A 24,180-nucleotide genomic window follows, 5' to 3' on the forward strand; every position below is an offset into this window, starting at 1 on the left:
TGCTTTCCCTTTCCTCTTTCGTATAACATTAATTTTTCTTTGCCTGGTCAGATGGAAAAAGGTTGATAAAATGACTGTAAGACAAATAGAATTATTGGTTCCAAACATAGGCCAGACCTCTCTATTCCTGATACACAAGTTAAAAAAGGCAGGCAAATTACCCTTATGTGGGCTATAGTCTATCCTAATGTATGTGCATAACATATATGTTATGCATGTTTAATGACATATATAAAGGCAGTACAACAGCAATGTACACTGATCTAAAATCTATATAAAATTTTTTATTTCAATAAAACCAAATAAGCAAATATTAATGTCTTCTAAAAGAAATCTAAATGCTATATGACACTAATGCTAATTTGCCTCAAAAAAAGAAGAAAGTCTCAGAAAAAGAATGGAGACAGGAGAGGGAGAGTTAAAATTATATGTAATTGATTTTCAGCTATTAAAATAAATGGTTGTCAAACTTTTTAGAACCAAAGACCCTTTCGAGAATTCGACAATAGTGAAAGACTCCTTCCCTATGTGAAACACACAAAACTTTCCATGTAATTTTAGAAAGCCCATCCACGGCCTCTCAGGTTAAGAATCTTAGTTCTAAAGGAAATGCATTTAAATAGCAGGAAGCAAGTCCTGACTTACCTGCCACTGCCAAGATAAGCGTGTTGGTAAAATGTCGGTACAAAGAGAGTTTTACAATGTTCCTCCGAAGTTTTAACAGCTTCATTGTTTGAGTCAAGCTAATAAATATGTGTTTGCAGGTCAAGGAAATCAACATTCAGAAAAAAACAGTAAGCTAGTAAATTAACCCTTACATTTCTTTAAGGATCTTGGGTCATAATGACAGAGCCATGGATGCCAGGCCTTACAGCTCTTCCTCTCAACTTTATAAACACTCCAACCCCACCATTAGTTAGAAAGTCTTCATTTTCAATGAGACTTAAAGAGAAGACATAACCCGGATAAAATGAGAATGCAAAAGATAAGAAAAAAGAAGAGAAGAAAAATATAAAGGAGAAATAAAGGTAGTAAACTTTCTAGAGAAACAAAGAAAAAGAAGCAAATGGAAGAAAAATGAAATAAAAATGAGTAAGAGGCAAAGCAACAGGAGTTATCATCATCTCCTTTTTTCTTGCGAGGTAATGGTGCCCTAGCTAATCCAGACTAGAGTCTTACACTCATGTCTACAACCTCCCAGAGTTCTACACTCAGTCCCCTTGTGTCATGCTAAGCAACCTGCCATCATGAACTATAATGAATTACCATATGATTACAATTGGCTGAGAACCACAGGCAGGCTCAAGAGCAACAACTCTCTATTTTCAAGTCATTATCTCAAGTATAAGTTGCTGCACACAGATAGAGGACAGCTAATGACTACTATACGCAATTATCTGCTCTTATGGGCCCAGCACGCTTCCGCTGCACGACTCTGCTCAATTATCTGCTCTTATGTTCAACTTTCAAAATGAGGAGAAGATATGAAAGCAAGTGAGCTGAAGCTCACACCTGCCTTCTTTCAACAGAGCCCTCGCAGCTACCTAATTATCAGGTCATCTTCTTGTATGGTCTCATCCCTCTCCTTTCCTCTCAATATGCATAGTAGAGGTTCACAAAGATACTGACCTAGAAAAGCTTTGGCCATTTGGATGCAGGACATTTCAGTTTCAAGTATTTTTGATATATGAAAATCCCCTCAAATTCACAAAATTGCAATTTTATTTATACTCAGCCTTTCATAATAGTCACAGTCCATCAGGACAATAATATTGCCCAACTGTACATAGTTGGGCAATAATATTGCCCAACTGCCCAACTGTTTAAAAAAACAAAATAAATTTTTAAAAATCCCCAAAAGATAAAACTCCAAAAACCTGAATCCTTCCTCCAACAGGCCAAGTCCCTAATAAACAAATGTTTATTCTTGAAAAGCAGGAAGACAAGATTATTCAAATAGAAGCTTGTTTGTTACCTGCTGGTTGACTTTTCCTGTAAATGAAGCAAGATTTATTTCAAAGAGTGACATCTTCAAATAATCCCAAGTCAGCTTTTGAATGAGGGTATAAAACACTTACTACGTAAGGGTAAAATCTGCTAAATCTACTTAGAATTTTAAGAGAGTCAAACAACCTCATACAGTTCCTGAAACCATATTTTAAGAATCAAAATATTTACATAATTTTCAAAGCATTTACTAATTGGAAGGCTGAAAGAAAGAGCAGGACCACAGCAGCCAGTGATTCTAACACAAAGTGAGATACACAAGTAAATCCAAAATCGAAGTGAAATGCTCATTTAAAGAAAAGGCCAAAAGCTTTTTATCTTGTTCTCAGGCTGCAGTCACCAACTCTTGATGAAATTTTTTAAAATTAAAAACAAAATAACTGCTTACCTGAGCCCCCATGTTGTTAGACTGAAAATACCCTATTCCCCAAAGTAAGGAGTGATCAACGAAACTGGCAAAAACCATTTGCAGAAAGATCAATGGAAACCCAACTCCGAGGGGAGAAAATGGACCGCCATCAAACAAGCCAATGAGAAGGATATCCACCAGCACAGGGCAGTGTCTAGGAAAGCCAAGGGGATAAAGGCCAAGGAAGCAAGATCAGTCTGGGCCTGCAGACAAAGAAAAAAAGGTGGTGAAAAAAAGATGTCTAGAGAGCACAGCGAAGAAACCAGAAAATGACCCCGCATTTACATAATCATCTAGAATGATTTTGCATTTGAACTGAAAGAAAATAAGGAATAATACTTTGTACCTTTATCATTCTTCCTTTCTGACAATCACACAGAATACACAGCTATAAGCATTTCATACAAACTGTTGATCACCATCTCAATACAGTAAGACGTGCTACTAACTAATACAAGGCAATCACCATAGAGCTCCTAGCGTGCTAAGTAAGGTCCATGTTAAGAAGTGACCACACTGAAAAGCTTTGGTGTTACAAGCCCCAATCCCATCATATCATCTCCCATCGCTGTGATTTTTGGCTACAAGTCTAAAAAGACCCTTCTCATATTTCAAAGTACTGCAGCATTAATACATAGTTATAATTTCCAGAGCTGTAATACAATATAATTCTACAAATAAGAGCACATCCCAAAATAAGATGTAAGGCAAGTATCTGTCCCCGAAACTATGCCACTTGTTTCACGAGTTTATATATATAAGATGCTATTTATATAACCTTGATTACCCAGACATCAGGGCATTACTGAAAGGATATCCATAAAATAATACAGGCATCAATTGCTGAGAGGGCCAGGTTTACTATCAGAGCCAATGAGTAAGAAAAATACTACAGCAGCAGAAAGAAAAGGAAATTGACAGAGGGTTAGAGTTGCTAAAAGTTGAAGATTACATACAGGACAGTGTGATCTGAAAAACAGTATGTATCCATAAAATGTTTTATTTAAGGAGTAATTTATTACAAAACTTACTGAGCTCACTAAGTCAAGTTTATAGCATTTACCACCTTGAATCTAATGGGTTATTGCTGACAGTGATTTTTAAATAAATAACTACTAGAATGCCCAGTAGTTATTAATCCAGCTGGAGTGACCATTCACATTAATCCAACTCTGACAAAATTTATCATTTATATTTAGTGCTTTGGCTTCCCTTCCTGACAAAGAGCATGATTTTATAATTCTCAAGAATAAAGTGAAACAATTAGTTGCATTTTAGAAAAGCCTCTGAAACTCAAGTACTAATTAAGCAAAGAGCACTATCACTTTAAAACAAAAAAGAGAGGGTGCCTGGAGGGGCGGTCAGCTGAGCATCTGACTCTTGGTTTGGACTCAGATCCTCATCTCAGCGTCATGAGATGGAGCCCCTCATCAGGCTCCAAGCTCCTTGGGAGTCTATATGGGATTCTCTCTCCCTCTTCCCCTGCCCCTCCTCAACAAGCATGCACACATGCTATCTCTCTCAAATAAATAAATCTTTTTAAAAAGTGTATTATTAAGCAAAATTATAATCTTTGCCACTTATACAAGAATGAGGGCCCACTGTCTGGGAGGAGGCAATGAGTAAGTAGCAATTTGTGGACAGGTGGGAAAGCATTCATTCCTAGTTACTCATTAAACTTATGAAGTTCTAATGGATTAAAAAGAAAATTTAAATTATATATACATTTTGAAAATCAGAGTTACAAATGATTTAGAAGAAATAGTAAAGAAGTCCACAGACTTTTCCAATTCACCCTCTCAGGACAAAAACAATGTTATTTGAACTGATCATAAATACTTAGATTAAGCAGTACTGACCCCGGTAACTCTGAGGACACCTTCCATGCCAGAGAACAAAAGATAGAGGGCTCCTGCTACCACAACTTTGTGAAGAGTGACTCCAAGGCGAGGCCTAAACAGGAAGCAAAGAAAGAGCTGAGCATCAATGCCACAAACTCCAAAATAAGTTAAAAGCAATCACTTAATTAAAATACTGGTCAATAACTTAACAGAGGAAGTCAGACATACTTAATCTACATAAGAAAAAAAAAAAACTCCGAAGAACTTATGGTCTTAAACCAAGTTAATAACTACTAGAACTTTAGATCTGGTTCCCGGTTACTGTATCAAAAAAACAAAAACAAAAACAAAAACTCATTTTATTATAGAGACTTCTGAAACATTCAACAGTATAATGAATCCCTCTATGTCCAACATCTAGTCCCAATAACCACTAAGTTATAGTCAATTGTGCCTCATGCAAATCCTATCCACTTCCTATCCTCCCATATTATCTTCAAGCAAATCCTAGATAGTGTATCTTTAACTTGTATATATTTCAGCATGTTTTTAACCAACAAGGACTTTTTAAATACATTAGCACAATACCATTACCAAATCTAAAAGTTTTGATATAAGCAAATATCCTATTGCAACCCATTAGATAAACTGTACATTTGTAAGCTCAGAATCCAACAAAATATGAAGTCTTTCAAGCAGCTTATGCTTCAAGATGCCATTCAATCAGAATCTGCATTCTGACTGATAACAAGATCTCCAAGTGATTCATTACTGCACTGTCAGTTTGAGATGCATTGCCTTAAATCATGTCTACCTAAGTCTAAGTAGTATTTGTCCTTGTATTTTTTTATTATATGCTAGCAAAGGTCCATATGGGCAAGGATTTTTCTCCCCACTGTTGTATTTTTGAAACCTAGGCCCTGGCATATAGTAGGCCCTCATATTTGTTAAATGAATTAAATAATTTTTAAAAATGAAACTCACCCCATTTCCCTAACCCCATTGAAAACAAATCTCCCTCCAGTGAATAAGTTTAAAAAGTTAAAACCCAATTCTTCAATCCCACTTAAAGCAAGACTCCTTGAAATAGCTCTCTATACCCAGCTAGTTCCAATTTCTCTGCTCCTATTCTCTCTTGAACTCACTCCAGTAAAGCTTTTATCCTAGCATTTCCCTAAACCATCTTATTAAGGTCACTTATGTCTTCCATGTAGTTCAACCCAATGGCCATCATTTAACCCTCCTGACACAATCGCTCCTCCGTGAAACTCTTCAGGTTTGCCTCTCACCACAATAAACCTTCTCAAATTCCTCTAATTCTGTTTCACCTCACTGAATTCTAAGTAACTGAAAATGTTCAAGGGCTCCGTCCTTTGATCTCGTCTATATACAATTACTTCCTCAGTGACTGCATTCCATTCTCATGGTTTTAGATAAACATATATATCCTGATGACTCCCAAATTCATATCTCTACCCCACTCTCTCTTCTTTATTTCCCCATTTGGTTACCTAACTGAACTCCTAATTTTGCCTCTACTCCAAACTTATTTCACCTAAGATTCTCCCTAACTTATAAATTCCATCCTTTCATTGTTCAGACCAAAATAGTTGGCATCATCCTTGATTCTTCTTCTCGTTCACATCACACAGTTGATCTACCAGAAAATTCCATTGGCTCTACCTTCAAAATATATACAGACCACATCTCAGCATCTCTTCCTCTAGGTATACATATGGTCCCCCACACCACCTTTAGATCTCTGTGTAAATGTCACTAAGTGAAGCCTTCCTTGGCAACCCTATTTACAACTATATGCTTCACTTCTTGCCTAGCACTCTCTACACCCTTCCTCTGCTTTATCTGCTCCATAGCACTTACCACTGACATATTAGATATTTACTCACTTATCTGTATCTTTGTCCCCTCCCTCCACAAATGTAAACTCCAAGTCTTTTGTTTACTTGCTGTGTCCTCAGCACCTAGAATAATATCTAGTATACAGAAGGCACTCAATAAAATTTTTGAAAAATAAATTATTTTCAGACTTTTTTTCAGACCGAGTGACATTCTCATAAAAAAATTGATTTCAAAAACATTTTGGAAGATTAAAAGTCACTCTAAGTTCACCCTAAAAATTTGATGTTTTAACATCATTCACTACATTGCTGATTTTCCTACAAATGCTCGAGTTCTCAGAAGTGAAATGAAACACTTAACATTTCTTAGAAACCTGTCTTATTGCAAACTATTTCTTATATCAATTCTTTCAGAATTACAACAGGAACCTACAATACTGTTTCAATTTAATCAGTGTTTTAATATGTTCTTCCATATAAAAAGTCCATACTTACTTAACTATGCCATACCCCAGGCTGACTATAATGACCAGGGTTCGAGCCAGCGAGCGTTTAACTGCTGAAAGCAGCTCTGCAAGGATCAGGGCACCTTGGACTATAAGGAAGAAAGAAAGAAAGAAAGAGTGCTATAATCTAGGTTTGGGAAAAGGCGTGACTCTAGAACCAGAATGTCTATCTAGATAACTAATGCTCTTCAGAATAAGCATTGGGATTAGTCCTGTTCAATGAAAATACCTCTCCTGCAATTCTTCTAAGTACACAAGCTGATTTCACTTACCTTGCTCATGTGAATAGCAGTCTGGGTATGCTTGAATCACCTTCCCTCCCTAACCCCACTTCACTAAAACCTCAGCAGAATACCTCACCTACATAGTTTATAACACCTACAGAACTTTTCTCCCATTTTTAAAAACTGGGGAATACAGATTGAAAAAATACATATACACTGAAAAGCACAAAACACAAACACACAGAGTTTTCAAATTATTTTCACATCTACTACTTTCAAGCCTTTTCAAAGATAGGGAAAGCTCTAATTAGTAATCTTACAATAATCATCATTCATAATCAAATGGTCTAATGAAGAGAGAACCAAAGCTATCACAAAAAATTTCAGCAAAATAATTCGTCATTAGCTATTTACTTCAGTGAACCATAAACACCCTCCCATTTTCTTGGTATTACTGTGCTTAACCAATTCTTAGAGGTACTTCTCCCTCATATTTTAAAATCTCTGAAATCAAAATAGGTCAATGGCATCTTACTATTAAGTTGGCAGTATTTATTTCTCTCCTTAGATGGATAATATAATAATGGTACCTTAAAAATCAATGGCAATTGAGGGGCGCCTGGGTGGCTCAGTGGGTTAAAGCCTCTGCCTTCAGCTCAAGTCATGATCCCAGGGTCCTGGGATCGAGCCCCGCATCGGGCTCTCTGCTCAGTGGAGAGCCTGCTTCTGCCTCTCTCTCTCTCTACCTGCCTCTCAGCCTACTTGTGATCTCTGTCAGATAAATGGATAAAATCTTTAAAAAAAAAAAAAAAATCAATGGCAATTGAGATGCAGCGATGGTGATAATCTTATCCAAAATGGCCACTGCTGCTGTAACTTGTGTGAATCTATTTCAGCACAATTCCCTCTTAAATCACTGAACCCGTAAATTACGAGATTAAAAACAAAAGTTACAAGTGATTATGCTTAAGTTATTCTAATAATTAAGAAACCGAAAAGTTAAACCCACTTAACGACTGCCGACATGAGGAAAACTCACGTCTTACCTGCCAATCACTCATAAGACAGGCGAACACTCTTTGGTTACATACCTGATTCGCCTTTATATCGGATGTTCTGAAATTCTGCATAAAAAACAGCTTTCTCGAGCATTCCCAGGAAGATGACAGCACCAATCCAAAACTGGATTCTCAGGAGATCTCTCCAATAGCAGGCAGACCATGCCAGCCACAGAACACCAAACAGGACATATACAATACACATCACCATGAAAAACTGTCATCCAAATGGGTAAGAAATAAAAAGGAGGATTAGGGCCAAGAGCCAATTTAGAATACTCAGTCCTAAACTATATAAAAAATATATATATTCTACCTCCTACTATAAGAGTAATTATTTCATTTCTTTGAAGTTCAATACTAACACAAAAAAATCATCTCCTCTTGCAGAGAGAGAAACTACCTAAGGACCTATCATCAAGAGTAACTGTTCTTCTGCATTTAAAGTGTCTTTCAGCTCACAATCTAAAAGTACATAAATAAGGAGAACACTAAGGAGCAAAGAAGACATGGCAGGGTGAAGATACATCTAAAGGCAATGAAACACAATGTGCGAAAACTATGAAAGGGAAAAGAAGAAATGAAGAAAGGAAATCTGAAAACAGTGAGGCTATTCCAATAGACACAAACACACACGATGAAGTGTCATCATTTAGTTACTTTAAATGCAATCAGAAACTACAGGAAGGTAAGAAGTTCCCCACTTTGAATTCTAGACAGAATATGAGATCTGAAATTATCTTTGAGGTACTTTCCAATTCTGAAATTCCACAAGTCATCAACTCTTCATTCTACAGATGAGAGGAGGCAGAGTCATCTACTGACACTCTCAAGGTCATATTTTAGTAAGAAGTACAAAACTACAAAGCAGTGTTTTCTGAGCCGTTCAGAACAATTCTTGAAAGAATATTAACACAAAACATGAACAATCTTTCAACTTAAACTTATGTAATGTTAAGGGTAAGAATATAAGTTCACTTACAATCATCAAAGGATATTCTTCAAGCGTGAGGTATTCATAGGGACCCTTCACTTCAACAGTCACTGCCAAAAACACAGTCCTCGAAATTAATGTTAAGGATGCAGAAATTAAACAAAAACATTGCATAAGATTTGTCTGGTGAAATTAATGAAAATTCCATTGGGTTATTTACTTTTAACCATTTCAATTCTGGTGAATATTATATTTATAGAGCTCTCTGAAATTCCTGAGGTGTTCTCATGATTCATGCTGTGTCCCAGACAGGCCTCCATACTCCTGCTCCCGACAGTATATGAAGTGGAAAAGTCCTTCGCTCCCAGACACACATCCTGGAAAGACTAGATTTAAGTTGGGGCACCTGGGTGGCTCAGTGGGTTAAAGCCTCTGACTTCAATTCAGGTCATGATCTCAGGATCCTGGGATTGAGCCCTGAATCGGGCTCACTGCTCATTGGGGAGCCTGCTTCCCCCCTCTCTGCCTGCCTCTCTGCCTATTTGTGATCTCCCTCTATGTGTGTCAAATAAATTTTAAAAAATCTGGAAAAAAAAAAGACTAGATTTAAGTTATTTCTTCCATAAACCCCAACTGGAACCACAGCCCGGCTCCTCTAAATTCCAAACGTATTTCATATGTACTTTTCCTTACAATACATCAATGATGTGCTTTGAAAAGTATAGGATTTCATTCCTTCATTCTGCTATTCTCTTTGTCTTCTATCTAACCTTACCTATATTCTCCTATTTATTACTTTTTTTACCTACGTCAAGTTTATGGGACTTTGCTACATTAATGTTTAATTCTCATTAAATACTTAATAACAACAACAAACTGGTTAATTTTTACAAAGTATTTAATAAAAATCTGAAAGAAAGATCTGCCTTACTGAAGCAAAACTACGACTTTTAAAATTGTGATTGATAAAACTATCTTAGTTCTGATTGATAAATACTTAAGTGAGAAGTGTTAGTCTGTGATGACAGACTACAATTGCCTAGTCAACAAAAATTTCCTAGTTTTTACCAAGCAAAAGGAACATGCGATTATTAAAAGTAAACCAAAAAAAGAAAGTAAATCCAATCCAACATTCATATGAACAAAAGGAGCACCCTTTTGATTTTATGATTTTAGCAATCATAAAAATTTTAAGCACGTTGTTTCTTAAACCTACACCTTCTTAATTTAATAAATAGGAAACAAAATAATTAGTAAATATTTATTGTATCCTTTGTTTACTCTACGCCAAGGGTCAGCAAAATACAGCACATGGGCAAATGTAGTCACCCACTTTTTATAGTTTCACTGAGAAACAGCCACATCCATTCACTTACATATTATCTATGGTTGCAAATTCACACAACAATGGCAGAGCTGGGTGGCTGTAGTAGAGAGAACATTTACTATCTGGCTCTTTAAGAAAATTTGGCTATATTTTTCCACAAATACCCTGTGAGAAAGAATCTAGAGGATGAAGCAAAAGAAGAAATGGCTAGTTCTCAGGGACTGCTGACATTCAGGGGTGTGACCACAGAATTCTCCCAGAAGGAGTGGGGATGCCTGAACCACACTCAGTGGCAACTATACAGGGATGTGAGGTTAGAAAACTATGGAAACCCCCTCTTCTTGGGTCTCACTGTGTCAAAGCCAGACCTGATCATGTTTTTGAATCAAGAGAAGCAGTCTGGGATGTGAAAAGGAAGGAAACAGGAGCCTTCCATCCAGAAGAATACCTACTATCCAAGATTATCAAGTTCTTAGATTTCTCTAGGGATTCTGCTTCAGCTTGTGATGGTCCACAGTGAGGGGGCCAGGAGACTCTCCTTGGAGTGGGAGAGCCTACATAATCTGAAAGCTTCTTTGCTGCTGTGAGGACCCTGGGGAAATCTCCCTATTTCTAAGAAACTCTATGCTAAGCACTTTGTAAATTCTGTTTTTCATCATGGGAGAAGTAGGTCAGGGCAGTTGCATGCACACTGGGGTTTTGTGCAGAAATTCCTGGAACACTGGAGACAGATTTCTAACATTTTCTGGTTTATGTTTTCCAATGTCATGGAGGCTTAATTGTAATCTTATAAAATTGAGACTCTATAACTTCATCAAATAGCAAAGCACCTTCCTAAAATGAGAAAATGTACAGTTTTATTTCCCTTCAAAAGTCTTTTTTTGTTGTTCATATTAGCTAATACAGAAATTTCCACTCTATATTCCATTCCTCAAATGGTGAATTAATGTAATGTTTCTGTTTCTTAGAATTCCTACATAAATAATGCTATTGGGGAACTAGCACATTTAGAACTCAGAACTTGTAGCCTTTATTAATAAAGTCTCAGTTATTACCTAACTCAAAAAAAAAAGGCTAAAAAAAAAGAAAGAAAGAAAATTTGGCTAACGCTTGCTCTATGCCAAAATATAAAGTAAATTTATTAAGCACTTACTATGTGACACGCATTAGAGAAAAAAGAGGAGATAAAAAGATGAATAAAGTGTTTTCTACCAGCCCGCAGAAAACCAGCTAGAAGGGAGAGAAAGTAGGAAAGCAAGACAGAGAACCCCCCAACATATGCTTTCTCTCTCGTGCTTGCTCTCTCAAATAAACAAAATCTTTAAAAATAAATAAATAAAAATAAAGTACCTTCTTATCTCCAAACAATGGATGGATAAAACAAAATAAGGACGTAAGTTCAAAAATAAGATATATACCTCCAAATATCAAAACTGAACAGAAACTCAGAACAGTGTATGACACTGAAGCTATGGTCATTTTGACTCTGGGCCGGAAAAGCAAGCTATGGTAGTCAGGAGTGCAGTTCTTATGGGATTACCAAAATTAGTAGGAGTCTAAGGAAAACCAGGAGCAGAGCCAGATTTAATGCATGAAGAGGCTGAAGTGGAACGGAACAGGGCTTCTTTTCCATCCTTTTCCAAGAAAGAAGGTTGAAAGTAAATGCTAGCAACTGCTGCTTTAGACTATTATTCTTTAGAAAGCTATGGGCCTAGAGGGGCGCCTGGGTGGCTCAGTGGGTTAAGCCGCTGCCTTCGGCTCAGGTCATGATCTCAGGGACCTGGGATCGAGTCCCGCATCAGGCTCTCTGCTCAGCAGGGAGCCTGCTTCCTCCTCCCTCTCTCTCTGCCTGCCTCTCTGCCTACTTGTGATCTCTCTCTGTCAAATAAATAAAAAAAATCTTAAAAAAAAAAAAAAACTATCTAAAATAAAAGAAAGCTATGGGCCTAGAAATACAGGATACCCCTACATCTTGGGTCCAGAAAGTATGCAAGGTAACCCATTGGTTTACCTAGAACTGCTATATCCCATATAACTATAGAGCAGAAGACCCATTTCTGGTTTGGGAATTAAAAGCATTCAACACAACAATCTACAAAAACCAAATATTTTAAATTGAATCAAACAAAAGAAATAGTGAAATAAAAAAGAAAGACACAGTTGGGAAAACTAATAAAAGCTGGTTTGCTGGGATAAAAATACAGTAAAATATAATTCTACGAAGTTTTTTTAAAAGTTAAAAAGGGAAGATAAAAGCAGAAAGAATGAAAAAAGCTACAGATACAGATTTTTGGTAAAGAAATACTACTCATTATGCCAATAAAATCTGAAATCTTGAATGATACGGACAATTTCTTAAAAACAAAAAAAAATCAAATAAAAACAGAATAATTTAAAAAAAGTATAACTATTAAAAAAGAAAATTAGGGGCACTTGGGTGGCTCAGTGGGTTAAAGCCTCTGCCTCTGGCTGAGGTCACGATCCCAGGGTCCTGGGATCGAGCCCCACATCAGGCTCTCTGCTCAGCAGGGAGCCTGCTTCCCTCCCCTCTCTCTGCCTGCCTCTCTGCCTGCTTGTGCTCTCTGTCTGTCAAATAAAATAAATAAAATCTTAAAAAAAAAAAAGAAAATTAATCGGTCTTTTAAAATCTATATAGAGGAGGAAAAAAAGAACATTAGGCCAAAACACTATAATAAGTTCTACAAAACATTCAAAAAATGGATAATCCTACCCATACAAAAACTACTCTACAGAATTTTATAATAGGGGATATTTTCCAATTCATTGTATAAGACTAGTATAATCTGGATGCCAAAACCCATAGATGACAGTATGTGAAAAGAAAATTATAGGCCCATCTTACAATGAGCAAAACTTCCAAATAAAATTGTATAAAACAGAAGTCAGCTATATATATATATATATATATAATGTGTGTAAGTGTGTGTATATCAAGATCAATACTGGCATCTCAGAAATTCAAGAATGGGTTTTTCCTTTTTTTTTTTAAGATCTTATTTATTTATTTGAGAGAAAGAGAAGGAACATGATTGGGAAAGGGGCAGAGGGAGAAGCAGAAGCAGTCCCCTCTGAGCAGGGAACCTAACACTGGGCTTAATCCCAGGGACCTGGGCTGAAGGCAGACACTTAACCAACTGACCCACCCAGGTGCTCCCAAGGATGGTTTAACATTAGAAAAATTGGTTAATATAATGCAACACATTAACAGATTAAAAATGGGGGAATCTACATGATCATTTTAATTAATATAATCAAAGCATTTGATAAAACTGAGCACTCATTCTCCATAATAAAAAAAAAAAGGCATAAAAATACACTTAGTAAATGAGGGGGGTAAAAAAATCCCTTAACCAAACACAGAATATTCTGAAAAGTCAACAGTGAAAACAATTAATGGTAAAATGCACTAAGGGTGCCAATAAAGTCAGTAACAAGATAAGGATGATCATCATCATTGTTTCATTCAATATTCTACTCAAGAAAGGAGGGGAGGGAAGAAAACTGCAAAGGAGGAAGAAACATAAAATAGAAACTAAAGAAAATAAGACTGGTTAGTTAAGTGACCACAAAATTCCAAGAGGCGATGACTCCAGGAACTGGGTAAGAACAGAAAGGAGAACACTAAGAAAAACTGAGACACTAAAAACTTAACAAAGTCAATTAAATTCATAAATTTCCAAGTTTTCACTTGGTAATCAAGTTATGACAAGTCAAGTTGAGAATACTGAGAACAAATACCAATCCCTGATATGAGGAAGTGGTGATGCAACATGGGGGCTTAAGTGGGTAGGAGAAGAATAAATGAAACAAAATGGGATTGGGAGGGAGACAAACCATAAGTGACTCTTAATCTCACAAAACAAACTGAGGGTTGCTGGGGGGAGGGGGTTTGGGAGAAGGGGGTGGGATTATGGACATTGGGGAGGGTATGTGCTTTGGTGAGTGCTGTGAAGTGTGTAAACCTGGTGATTCACAGACCTGTACCCCTGGGGATAAAAATATATGTTTATAAAAAATAAAAAATTAAAAAAAAAACTGATAGGACAACCAATAAAATTATTATGATATAGAAATGTAAAAAAAAAAAAAAAAGAATCTTAAAAGCAGGAGGATCAAATGACAGAAAATGAAATCTGGTATCTATAATACATAACAAGAAAGCATAAGTAAAGTGCCTGAAACTCTGTCTGGTACACAAAACATTTCTTCTTCTTCTTCTTCTACTTCTTTTTTTTTTTTTAAGATTTATTCATTTGCTAGACAGAGAGAGAGAGAGAGTACAAGCAGGGGAAGCAGCAGACAGAAGGAGAGGGGGAAGGAGGCTCCCCACTGAGCAGGAAGCCCCACCAGGAGCTTGATCCCAGGACCCTTAATGGACTGAGCCACACTCACAACAAACATTCTTAATTATTCCCTCCCTTACAGCAATTTTACACTACTGATCACACATGAAACAACTAGATAATATGAATGGTACAAAGGAACAAAATGTACGTACTGGTAAAAAGATTACTGAGTGAATTTTCTTTTGAGGATTCCTTTGAGGATGAAATGCCAATATGTACAATAAAAATGTATGGTGCATCTTGCCAAGTTTTCAGTGGATCATGCATTGCCTGGAAAAAAAAAAAAGACATCAAATCTACAAGTCTTAAGAACTAAGAACATGTGTCAATATGAAAATCTTCTTCCAGAAGGTGCCTAAAAACATAGCTGAGTTCTTTACTTTCATTCATTAAAACAGCAGGTACAACAGAACAAACGGGCCTATACTGCATAAAGTATGTCAGACTACAAATTATTATATGACAGGACATTTTAGATCTTGTTATACACAAAAATCATGTATTTAACCTATTTTTTTTTTTTTAACAAGGAAAACCTCAGCTAAATATCACTAAATTGAATGTTGCATTAAGCCATGCTAGGATACTTGGTTATATTTTATATAGATAAAGTAAGGAGATTTAAATCACCTCAAAACAAAAAATACCCATGATGTTGACAGTGAATTATATTATAAACACTAACTCCTGAATTTAATTTCCTTTGTTCAATATCCTTCTCAAAACTACCAGAATTTCTAGTGAAAAGGACTCACATTTTTATCAAAAATTAAATCATGGCTAGTCTATGTGGAGTCACTGTCTGTCAAAGTAAAGGAAGTGGAGGTAACAGCCTCCATGTATACAGAACAAGTTATTTGGGAAGAATCCGTTTCAAGACCAGTTATTCATAGCCCAAGCAAAAAGCTTTCAAAGGATTTGTTGTCATACTTACTAGCGTACTATGGACCCTCACAAACACAATACTAAAACACAAAGTTAAAGGAGAAAATTACTGGCTTCTTCCTTGTGTGAAAGGAGGTATCAACTGCTTAGACTTACAATTTATTATCTTCTGGTCTTAAAATTAAAAGAAACTTTTACCCAGACACCTCTGGGTAAGTGTCATCGATCTATAAAACCCCTCAAAGTGGATAACAGAGTTTACATATTTATGTGTTTTCCTGTGGAGCCACAGGTTTTCTCAAATGTTCAAATTATCCTACAACCCAAAAAAGGCCAAAACGAGTTCAAAAATTATTTTCCATGCCCAAATCACAAGTGTCAAAGTAGATTAAATGATTCTACAACTATAATACATTTACTAGGTTATCTTAGTAACTTAAGAACATAAATGCCATACTGAATCACATATTGTTTTATTTCTGCCTGAAGGCCTTTTTCTGACAAAATTAAGGAGTTATTTATGAGAAAAATTTAAAGCCTCAAACTTATAGGTACATCATGTCCTTTACCCATAATTAACTGAATCTTCCCTGAACTTATGTGTGCATTAACCAATAAAACTTAGTTTGGTGGAATAAGCTGCTTTGGTATTAATTCTATACACCTTAAAACTGCCTCTTACAAATTTCAGAAGGGACTCATTAATTCTCATATTCCAGGATTTGACAAAGTTTCCATCTAACCCTGGGATATACATTATTTTGAGCCTGTAAAAATAACCATATGCCAAGTTTTGACTTCGTAACCAGGCTTTGACAAGTCTAAAGTCTAGTTCAGAATACTAAGAACATAATACCAATTAAGAATCTTAAAAGAGGGGTGCCTGGGTGGCTCAGTTGCTGAGCGTCTGCTTTTGGCTCCCATCATGATCCAGCGTCCTGGGATGGAGCCCCACATTGGGCTGCCTGCTCAGCAGGGAGCTTGCTTCTCCCTCTCCCACTCCCCTTGCTTGTGTTCCTTCTCTCACTGTGTCTCTCTCTGTCAAATAAGTAACTCTTAAAAAAAAAAAGAAATCTTGCCCTCCCCCCGCCCCCGCCCCCCACAAAAAAAAAAAAAAAAAAAAAAAAGAAATCTTAAACTATATGCCAGGCACTCTGGCACAGGTTTAACATTTATTATAGTGCTTAATCCTCACAACAACTATGTATGATAGGTACTACTATTAATTAGCTCCTTCGTAACTGTGCTTTAAGAAGTGAATGGATAGGGGCGCCTGAGTGGCTCAGTGGGTTAGAAGCCTCTGCCTTCAGCTCAGGTCATGATCTCAGGGTCCTGGGATCGAGCCCCGTGTCGAGCACTCTGCTCGGCGGGGAGCCTGCTTCCCTTCTTCTCTCTCTGCCTGCCTCTCTGCCTACTTGTGATCTCTGTCTGTCAAATGAATAAATAAAATCTTAAAAAAAAAGTGAATGGATAAAATAAACTGTGATACATTCAAGTAATGGAAAATTATTTAGCACTAAAAGGAAATGAACTATCAAGCCATGAGAATGCATGGAGAAACCTTAAACTCATAATACTAAGTGAAAGAAGCCAATCTGAAAAGGCTATATATCACACAATTTCAACTATAAAACATTCTGGAAAATACACAACTATGGAGACAGTAAAACAACAACAGAAAACAATCAGGGTGCCTGGGTGGCTCAGTCAAGCATCTGACTCTCCATTTCAGCTCAGGTCATGATCTCAGGGTATTAGATTGAGCCCCCTGTGGGGCTCCACACTCAGCAGGGAGTTGGCTTGAGATTCTCTCACCCTTTCTCTCTGCACAACCCCCCCCTTTCCAAATAAATAAATCAATAAATCTCTAAAGAAAAAAATCAATGACTGCCAGGGGCTTGAAGGGAAGTAGAGATGACTAGGTAGAGGGAGCACTGAGGATTTTTAGGGCAATGAAACTTTTCTCTATATTATAATATCGGTCACTTTACATTTGACTAAAAACAAATAACACAAGGAACTAACACTAATGTAACTATGGACTTTGGTTGGTAACAATGTGTCAATGTTGATTCATCAACTGTAACAAATGTGTCACACTGGCTGGTGCAAGATGGAGGGGGAGTCTGCGTTTATGAAGGAGCTATGTAGGACCCCTGCCTTTTGCTCAATTGTATTACGAATCTAAAGCTGCTCTAAAAAAGGAAATCTACTAATTTAAAAAACATTACAATGGTAAATATATCACATTACTGCTTAAATCAAACCATAAAATTGAATAGAAACATTAATACTTCTTAGGGAGAAAAGACAGAGAAAAGCCCCTTTGTCTAAAAAACTTGTTTTATCAGAGCTTTAAAAAAAGGAGGAGGTGCTGAACTTGTGATTACCCTTTAAATAGAATTATTAGGGGCACCTGGGTGGCTCAGTTGGTTAAGGATCTGCCTTCAGTTTGGATCATGTTCCCAGGGTGTTGGGCTCAAGCCCCATGTCGGGCTCCCTGCTCAGTGGGGAGTCTGTTTCTCTCTCTCCCCCATTCTCGTTCTCTATCTCAAATAAATAAAATCTTTTTAAATAAATAAAAATAGTATTATTAAAGTATTCTCCTCTTAGGTCCAATTTTCAGGAAGAATGATCAAAGGACAGATAAATCTCTGACTTTTTATTATAATCTGACTAAATATCTCTAAATAAATATTACTTGTGATATTCATCAGGGTCATCTTCCAGCCAGCTTTAATCACTAGGAACAGGGCTCAAGCCTTGAGCAAATTTTAGAAGTATGCTATACTTCAGAGGGTGCCTGGCTGACTCAGTTGGTGAAAAACGTGACTCTTGATCTTCGAGTTCTGAGTCTGAGCCCATTGTTGGATGCAGAGAATATTTAAAGGGGAGCCTTGGGAGGCTCAGTGGGCTAAAGTCTCTGCCCTCAGCTCAGGTTATGATCCCAGAGTCCTGGGATAGAGTCCTGTATCGGGCTCTCCGCTTGGCAGGAAGCCTGCTTCTCCCTCTCCCACTCCCCCTTGCTTGTGTTCCCTCTCTCGCTGTGTCTCTCTCTGTCAAATAAATAAATAAAATCTTAAAAAATAAAAAAAATAAAAATAAAATACAGTATAAAATCTTTTAAAAAATAAAATCATAAAAAATGCTATACACAAAAGGCCACTGAATAAAAGCACAATTACAACCTATCTGCATACAAATAAATGTTTAGCTTCAGCAATTATTTTTTATAAATACAATTTACAATAATTTAATCTGACAAACTGCATAAAATCTGTTTTAAATTATAACAGTCATTGTGAGCACAGAGGGAAACTCAATCCTCTTTTCTTAGGACAATAAATTGCTGTTATTTTTCTCTAGAATAAAATATAAACATATAGAACAAAATATACATAGAACATATAGAACAAATAGAACAAAATATTAAAAAAGAACTTATAAATTATAAATTGTGCATACACTTGGAACCAGCAATTCAACCTCTAGGAATTTAGGCTAAGAAAATAAATGTGCTCAGGGTACCTGGGTGGCTCAGTGAGTTGAGCATTTCCTACTCTTGTTCTCAACTTGGTCTTGATCTCAGAGTCATGAATTCAAGCCCCAGTGTGGAGCCTACTTTAAAAAAAAGAAGTATGCACAAAGATATAGCAGTACATTAGGAATGGGACCTTATCTATCATAGGGAAAATTTGGAAACAAAACAATATACATCAATCAGGAGTTAAGTATAAAAATCATGGTGAAATGAAAAAGTATGCAACCATTAAAAAAGTGAAATAGCACTCAATGTACCAATCTAGTAAGTGAAAACAAAAAATTATATAGCAGTATATATAACATAATCTCACTTTGGTCAGTAAATATCTCTTCTGTGTAATCACACTGAACTGCTAGAAAATAAAATTACAAGGGATTTACTTTTACGTGTATAGAAGCAACATGTGCCAACATGGAAGTCTTTTGAAACCAGAATATACAAATTTTTTTAAATATTCAAAATTAATCACTGAAGTGCTGTTTAAAATTGCAAGATAATGAAACACATATATGTCTGACAATGGATCATTTGCTAACAAATTACAATGTATGAATACAAAAAATACTCTGCAGAGACCTAAATAATGATGTCATACAGTATTTACTAAACTGGAAGGAAGTACATGTTATACTGCCAAGCTAAAAATAACGCTACAACGTGATATATATTGTAGGATTCCCATTATTAAATAAATAGAAGTATGTTCAGAGACAAAAGATTATAAAATAAATATATTTATACTCTACAGTGTGTGGTAGTATTAGATGATTATTTCTTCTTTGCATTTATGTATGTTTTCTAAATTTTTGATAGTGAATATATGCAGATTAGCAATAAGATAAAAAAATTTTTTTAATGAAGTCTGCAGTGCCAAACTCATCTTTAGGTTAAAATTCCATAAACTATAAATCGGGGCAGGGAAAGGGGGGAATAGCAGAATAGCAGAATGAGGACCTCTGAAAAGATACTTATCCCCAAAAGCAACAAGAACATGGGCAAAATGATCTAAATCAACATTTCTGCCAAGTCCAGAAATTAGCTAAAAACTTGCGCCAACCCTAAATGCGTTTCCTTAAGAAAAACAGTTGGGTGTCTTTAAGAAAAACAAGCCTGTGGTGTTTTTGTTCATCCTAATCCCACGTCACTCTTCCAAACACCTTAAAACCAAAGTTCTCACAACTATAATGGCTGTGAAAAAGAGCAGTTTGGCAGCCACTGGAAAAAACAGAACCGGTTTGGAGCTGCCCTCAAACCCAGTGGCAGAGCTCTCTGGCAGGTGCTGAAAAGCTCCTTTCCCAGGTCTTATCTTTTTATATGACCTAGTCCATCCTCATATAGGATCCTATAGTCAAGGCACCATCAAAGGCACTCAGCAGCAACTGTGACAGATCATAACTGTCCCCCTCCCTCAGCTGATGTTAGCAGGCTGGGCTATCAAGAGGCTGACTAAAAACTTAAAAGGAAAGACTGGAAATGAGATGATCACAGGTGGTCTCAAGGGTGACAAGGGTGGGAAGAGAAGTGACTGCTAATGGCTTTCCCATAATCAAAATAGTGACTTTCTGGGGTGACAAAGATGTTCTGGAATTAGATCCTGATTGGTGGTTGCACAACTTCTGAATATACTATATAAAACACTGAATTATAGCTTTTAAAAGGCTGAATTCTGAGATATGTATGTCTGAATAAAGTCATTATAAAATTTAAAACTTTAATCAGTTTTGTAAAAAGCATGATCCAACATGGTTAACAGTCTTATTTCCTCTGTATTTTTAAGAGGTAAAGTTTTGAGGAATTAGTTATTGTGAATTAGAAAGTGAATTATGAAAATAAAGGCATATTTATCATTTTCAACCTTATTTCAGCTTTCCAAACTGTCTTCCAGTTATACTCTATCATAAGATAACTTCAGATGTAGTTTGAGGATCTTTTTTAAAGGTTCTTCCTATTTATGAGTCACATCTATTGGCTGATGATTACAAAAACAGACTTTAGCAAATAGGGAAAATACAGGAAATACATAGAAGAAAATAAAAATTGCTCATATTATCCACAACAACCATTACTAACACTTTTGGGTTTAAAGGTTTGTTTTTGTTTGTTTGTTTGTTTGTTTTGTTTTTTTAATAATCTCTACACCCAATGTGGGATATGAACTGAGAACCCCAACACCAAGAGTCAGACGTTCTACTGACTGAGCCAGGCAGGCACCTCAGCATTTTGTGTTTAAACTTCCATTCTTAAATTTCTTTTTTAGTGCTCGCTTCGGCAGCACATATACTTAAATTTCTTTTTTAAATGGTACAATATCAATAAGATTCAAAACACATAAACCTAAGAAACTGAAATATGTGTTCATTGTTCCAAATTAGCTACTATACTTACAGTTTTGTCTCCGGTAAGAGTAAGATTTGTTCCATTCTCCTTAGCCTTTAAACATTAAAAAAAAAGGAAAAGAAAATTAATTCAGAATTTTTACTTTACTCTCAGAAATACATAACAATGCAAACAATTACCTCCTGTTTTTCTCCTAAAAGAGGCAATCGATGTACAAAATCCCCAGAAAAGCTCTATGAAAGAAACAGAACATTAAAATTAAAGAAGTATAATAGTTAAACATAGTTCAAAATCCACAGAAATGATTAAAGCAAAGCTTATTGTAACAGTAAAAAAATATGGCACTGACAGACAAAAGATTTCCAATGAACCATAAACAAGTGAGTAGACTAAACTGAGAACTAAAAAATAGTATCAGACTAAACTGGCCATTCAATTTTTCTATTAAGAATTAAAGACATTTAAAAATTTTAAAAACCCTTAAACAGAAGGTATATGCTTAGTATGGAGAGAGCTTATGGTTCCCTCTCCTGCTACAGATGAGAAAAATATGGCTATATGTTATAAAGCTTTAGATGGAGAAATGGGATTTGAACATAGGATTTCAACTCTTGGGTCTACTGAGTTAAGTGCTCCTTCCACCACAACACACTCACGCCTATAAAAAAAACTACACTAACTACCTTTCTTATCAGTTATCAGCAGATGAGGCATTTACCTTCCTGAGTAATTAGAACATGTATCTCAACTCTGTTACATTAGACTGGAGGAGGAGAGGTAAGCTTACTAATAGGGGTATATGCCAAGACCCTGGAAAGATTATAGCAGATCTCAAAGTGAACCTTGGGCAGCACTATACAACAGGTAGCTTTCCATGATAAAATCCAAGAAAAGCCAACCAATCCTCCCAGGCTAGAAAACTAACAGAAAGTCTCTTACTCAACATTCCACTGTTTCTAGATTCCTTATTCTTCCACCATTATAAAGATATCTTTTTTCTCCAAATCCATAAACTCTAAGCTATAACAAGAACTGAACTATCAATTGTTATAGTTAGATTATCAATTACCTCATTTGCTTATTAATCACTAATTATTAAATTAAGGTCTTCTTATAAACCAACTTTACTTCTAGTAATTGGACACAAAACCTAGCTTTTGGTGAACTCTGCCTCTTCAAGGCAATTTGCTAAATATTCCAAAGCAATAAACACAGTAAGGACAAAAAGGCTATAGTTAACAAGAACTATTTTCAACACCCATAAAATATATCATTTCTCCATCAAAAAACTGGTGCTAGATCCTATTTCTAAGAAAAAAAAATTTCAAAGATAAATTCCAATTACATGATTACATATGTGTAAACATTAAAAATACACATTATTTACCTCTTCTCCTTTACTCAAGAAAATGTATGAAATTCAACTCTTTGAGTTCAGGTCTGTAGCAGTAAAATCTAGAAACACTGATTTTTCTGAAAACATATTAATTAGATGAGATGACAAGAGAACTAAAAATTGGGGGTTCCAAATGTCCATCAGTGGATGAATGGATTAAAAAAAATTTGGTATATATATATATATAAAAGAATTAAATGATATATGGATGAACCTTGAAAATATTTCACTAAGAGAAAGAAGCCAAACAAATATTTTATGATTCCATTCCTTGAAGAATCTAGAATACTGAAATTCATAAAGACAAAGTAGAATAGTTGTTAGCAGGGATGGAGGGGTAGGGGAGTGTTATTGTTTCATGGTTATGAAGTGTCAGTTTGGGATGATTAAAGTTCTGGAGATGGCTACTGGTGATAGTTGCCCAATAATACAAAAGTACTTAATGCCCCCAAAGGACACACTTGAAAATGGTTAAAATGGTAAAAAAAAATTTTTTACCATAAAAAAAAAAATGGGGATTTGCTTTTTACACATGAAGGCACATCCTCTTTTTGATGAGATAAATATTAAATGGCTGACTGTGCAAGTTATTTCTGTCAGAACAAAGAATTGGGAAGTGGGAAATGGGGAATCACCAAAAATACAGATATTAGACATTTCACCTCTTCTATTTCCCTCCAACCATTATCAAATATTACCTGTGTTTTAAAGAGTTCACTGCAGTTCTGGAACAATTTTGATGATGTTTGATATTTCCCAGACAAACCTTTTTTTTCCTTAAGGTTTTCCAAATATGTCTCCACTTCTTCTGCCTGTAAAAACAGAAAATACAAAGTACACAACTTACTTTTCACAAGGAAGGTATTTAAAAAACACCAAATAGATTGCTTACGGGACAGACACATTGTTGAATTTGCTATTTTAGAAGTTAACAGCATCAGATAAAAACTGTGTAACAGTTTCCAAGAATCTAACAGTATTAGACTCTGAAGTACTACAATTCTAGTCCACTGCTTACAAAGAGTAGTTCTAAAAGTTCTAGGAAGACCTGGAAAATGTCAGAGTCCAGAAGGTTTTGTCACAAGAAAATACATTTACAAGAGTTAAAAGACTAAATTGCCAAAACCAACAAAAAGACATACTTGTGCTCATAAGCTAAGATAGAGTACAAAACTGCTGTAGCTATTCATAGCCCACTGTGGATATTCTGAGAAAAATTCACCATTTCTGTGGTTGTATCCATCAGTTCTGCAACTTTTCTCCTATACTTACATCCCTACTCTTTCCCTTTTTTCCCTAAGCTCCAGTTTTACATCTCCAACTAGCTGCATGTCATTTCCAGAATTCCGTCCTGTGGCAACCCGAGATAATTTTTACGTTCTTATCTTACCTATAAAGAAAGATCAGATCTGCTTAAGTTCTTGACCAGTTTATCACTAGTATCAAATGTACGATTGATTAAGAGCAAAAGATCAATAATGCTTCA

At 35.9% G+C, this 24,180-nt stretch overlaps 1 protein-coding gene across 4 annotated transcripts in view; it reads right to left on the reverse strand.

The window, feature by feature from the left end:
• TMEM87A (transmembrane protein 87A) overlaps window positions 1-24,180 on the reverse strand; it is a 44,355-nt gene that overhangs the window by 12,090 nt on the left and 8,085 nt on the right. For 2 of the 4 annotated variants that reach the window (XM_013055447.2, XM_013055446.2), the window contains exons 4-13: window positions 23,393-23,506; window positions 21,478-21,531; window positions 21,347-21,391; window positions 14,685-14,802; window positions 8,887-8,948; window positions 7,938-8,121; window positions 6,612-6,711; window positions 4,276-4,369; window positions 3,234-3,305; window positions 646-754 (exon numbers count right to left, since the gene is read on the reverse strand). In XM_013055447.2, the coding sequence (XP_012910901.1) occupies window positions 646-754; window positions 3,234-3,305; window positions 4,276-4,369; window positions 6,612-6,711; window positions 7,938-8,121; window positions 8,887-8,948; window positions 14,685-14,802; window positions 21,347-21,391; window positions 21,478-21,531; window positions 23,393-23,506 (952 nt within the window). Of the gene's footprint in view, window positions 1-645; window positions 755-2,550; window positions 2,620-3,233; window positions 3,306-4,275; window positions 4,370-6,611; window positions 6,712-7,937; window positions 8,122-8,886; window positions 8,949-14,684; window positions 14,803-21,346; window positions 21,392-21,477; window positions 21,532-23,392; window positions 23,507-24,180 lie in introns of all 4 variants that reach the window. The other 2 variants (XM_004751190.3, XM_004751189.3) reach the window with 1 other exon arrangement.

Source organism: Mustela putorius, unplaced genomic scaffold, assembly GCF_011764305.1.
Source record: "Mustela putorius furo isolate JIRA1106 unplaced genomic scaffold, ASM1176430v1.1 tig00003898_pilon_pilon_pilon, whole genome shotgun sequence".
In the NCBI taxonomy this organism is placed as follows: Eukaryota; Metazoa; Chordata; class Mammalia; order Carnivora; family Mustelidae; genus Mustela; species Mustela putorius.